Below are 2,500 nucleotides of genomic sequence, written 5' to 3' on the forward strand. Positions count from 1 at the left end.
GGGGAAATTTCGGAAAACCGTTCCACTGCGAACGTGAACCAACCGCACCGCGTTCTTGACGACCGGCGACGCAATGGCCAACAGTTCCGAGGTCGCATTGAATGTGAGGCTTCCGATGGAAGTCGTCAAGTTCCCGATCGTCTTCAGAGGTACCGGAGTCTTCTGCTGTAGCGTTGCATCAAGCTGATAGATGTTTGCAATGCCCTGTTCATTGCCCGTGGCCACGTACTGCCCGTTCGGGCAGAGTGCAATCGATGAACCGTTAACGCAACCATCGTCGTAGAACACGTTCACGATGCACTGCTTGTCGAGCGAGTAAACGTACACCTCGGAATCGCAGGTGTGACAGAAAAGGTATCGAGAATCGGGCGTAAAAGCGAGTGCCGTGCAAGTGTACCGTAGCTGGATCGAGCGCAGCAGTTCCTTTGTTTTCGCACTGAGAAGATGCACCTCGCCGCACAAACCGATCGAGGCCAGATACTGGCCGGATGGCGAGATGCGAAAGTCGCGCATCGACCAGTTCTCCTGGTACGGAATAGGTAGTGTATCGCTCTGACCACTGATTAGATTGTACACGTGGTAGAACCGCCGCTTGCTGCCAAAGATCGCCTCATTACCGTCCGGTGTCAACTGGGCGCAGACGAGGTTGAACTTGGGTAAACCGATCGTATGCAGCTTCTCGTTGCGTACGCCATCGACCGCCACGATAGATACCATGCCGGCTTTTCCAGCAATCATTGCCACCATTGACGTCGGATGGAAGCAGATCGAGAGGATCGGACCTTCCTGCTTTGTTTCTCGATTCAATCTTCGCAGCACCTTCAGCTCGATCATCTCTTTCGGTAGGTCACCCGTTGATCGCTGACTTTTCACCACGTGACCGACCGTTTGTAGGATCTCCTCATCCGAATCCGGTTCCTGTACACGGTCCAGATCGGCCCACTTGGGATTGCCGACGATCTGTTCGAACTTTTTCCTTCGCCGCTCGTACGTCAGCTTGCCCTGCTCGCGGACGTACTTGTTCCGCTTCACCTGTGGGTCGTTCACGTCGTCATCGTTTTCGTCGTCCGAGTCCTGCCAAACGGCCGATCGTTCAACTGGTTTAGTGTCTTCTTCGTCGCTCGATTGCGCCTCCACACTCGGTTGCGACTGCTTGCGTTTCCGTTTGACCTTCCGTTCGGTGGCTTGTTCCGTGAGCTGGGACACGAATTCCGATTTGCCACCGAAAACGATCGACATCAGCTCACGCTCTTTGGCCGTTTTCGGTTTCTGGATGTCGCTCTCTTCCAGCTCGTTGAATGCTTTCGCCAGGTCTGCCGCCGCCTCCGGTCCATCGCTGTCCAGTTTCTTTATCTCCTTCTCTTCGGCCTCGTCAGAACTATCCGCTGCCTTATTCTTGCCCAGTCCGTCCATCGTTGGCACATGTTTCTCCTCCTCCTCCTCCGATGGTGTACTTTCGGCATCGCTGACCGCATCATCACTCTCGACCTCCCTCTTGATGCCATCTTCCGGTTCAGCAGCGTCTTCGTCGCCGGAAGACTCCGATGGTTCAGTCGACTTGGCATCCAATTCGAACTTGGCACGCACGTTGCTGATATAGCTGGAAACCAATTTTTGCAGCTCTTCATCGTCGGACATTTTAGAAAACTAAAATAAATGGGAAATTACACCAATTTCTTAAACACCGCCGAACCACGTGAAGAATTCACAACAAACACGCTGTCAAACGGATTGTTTTGGTTTCTTCATCAACCTTCGTCAAATCTGTCATTTGAAGAAAAAACACTTTCGTTAAATTTCATCAAAACAAGCCTGCTTGCGCAGAATTATGTAAAGCGATCTGGTTCTGGTTCTCCTCCAAAAATTGCCTTGGTTCGTCCCGGAACGGGCAGTAGTGTGATTAAATGATTATCCGGAAGAGCGCCAGGGTTAAGAAATTACTCGATCTATGGCCCGGTAAACGTGCACTCGGTGTGTACCGGTTTCTGCCGATTTTCTTCGGACTCGGAGCTGCCCTCGAGTTTTCCATGATTCACTGGCGTGTTGGAGAGACCAATTTCTGTAAGCTGCAGATCACCCGATCGTTTCCACTCCTTCTACACTACAGCTACCGTTTTTCCCAACCGTAGATAACACGTTCAAAAAGCGGCAAGCGAAGGATATCGTTGCGGAGAGACTCCGCTTGAATGAGCTAGAACCGATCAAAGATTAGTCCACAGTCAGCACCATGCCGGCCGGTGTACCGCTCCGTCAGTACCTTACCTTCACGGCAGCCGCTTTGCTGTCGATGTTCTGTGGTTCGCAGGTAGTGCACAATTACTACCATCCGCTACGTGATCTTAACTACTATATCGAACGCGAAATCAAAAGCCAGCGATTACGTGAAGTCGTGCCACAACCCGGCGGTGCTGCGAATAGTTCGAATGAAGTTAGGCAATAAATAGGCAGCCCTTTGGCTCTTGTAAAAGTCACTTGGTGAGAGTATATATTCTTCGGGTTC

The 2,500-nt window shown here is 51.6% G+C and overlaps 3 protein-coding genes across 3 annotated transcripts in view; 1 reads left to right on the forward strand and 2 right to left on the reverse strand.

The window, feature by feature from the left end:
* LOC126570425 (U3 small nucleolar RNA-associated protein 18 homolog) overlaps positions 1 to 1,696 on the reverse strand; it is a 1,880-nt gene extending 184 nt beyond the window's left edge. Inside the window, exon 1 of the mRNA XM_050228165.1 lies at positions 1 to 1,696. This exon is cut by the window's left edge and continues 184 nt beyond it. Within this exon, the coding sequence (XP_050084122.1) occupies positions 1 to 1,638 (1,638 nt within the window). The 5' untranslated portion in view covers positions 1,639 to 1,696.
* Positions 1,697 to 1,801: 105 nt separating this feature from the next.
* On the forward strand, positions 1,802 to 2,471 carry LOC126570416 (small integral membrane protein 4). The gene is made up of 2 exons (XM_050228155.1): positions 1,802 to 2,061; positions 2,130 to 2,471. The coding sequence occupies exons 1-2, from the start codon at positions 1,905 to 1,907 to the stop codon at positions 2,210 to 2,212; spliced, it is 240 nt and encodes a 79-aa protein (XP_050084112.1). The 5' UTR covers positions 1,802 to 1,904; the 3' UTR covers positions 2,213 to 2,471.
* Positions 2,461 to 2,500, reverse strand: part of LOC126570415 (coiled-coil domain-containing protein 93) — a 2,577-nt gene continuing 2,537 nt past the window's right edge. The window contains exon 9 of the mRNA XM_050228154.1: positions 2,461 to 2,500. This exon is cut by the window's right edge and continues 456 nt beyond it. The gene's annotated coding sequence lies outside the window, so the exon portion shown is untranslated.

Source organism: Anopheles aquasalis, chromosome 2, assembly GCF_943734665.1.
Source record: "Anopheles aquasalis chromosome 2, idAnoAquaMG_Q_19, whole genome shotgun sequence".
Classification (NCBI taxonomy): domain Eukaryota; kingdom Metazoa; phylum Arthropoda; class Insecta; order Diptera; family Culicidae; genus Anopheles; species Anopheles aquasalis.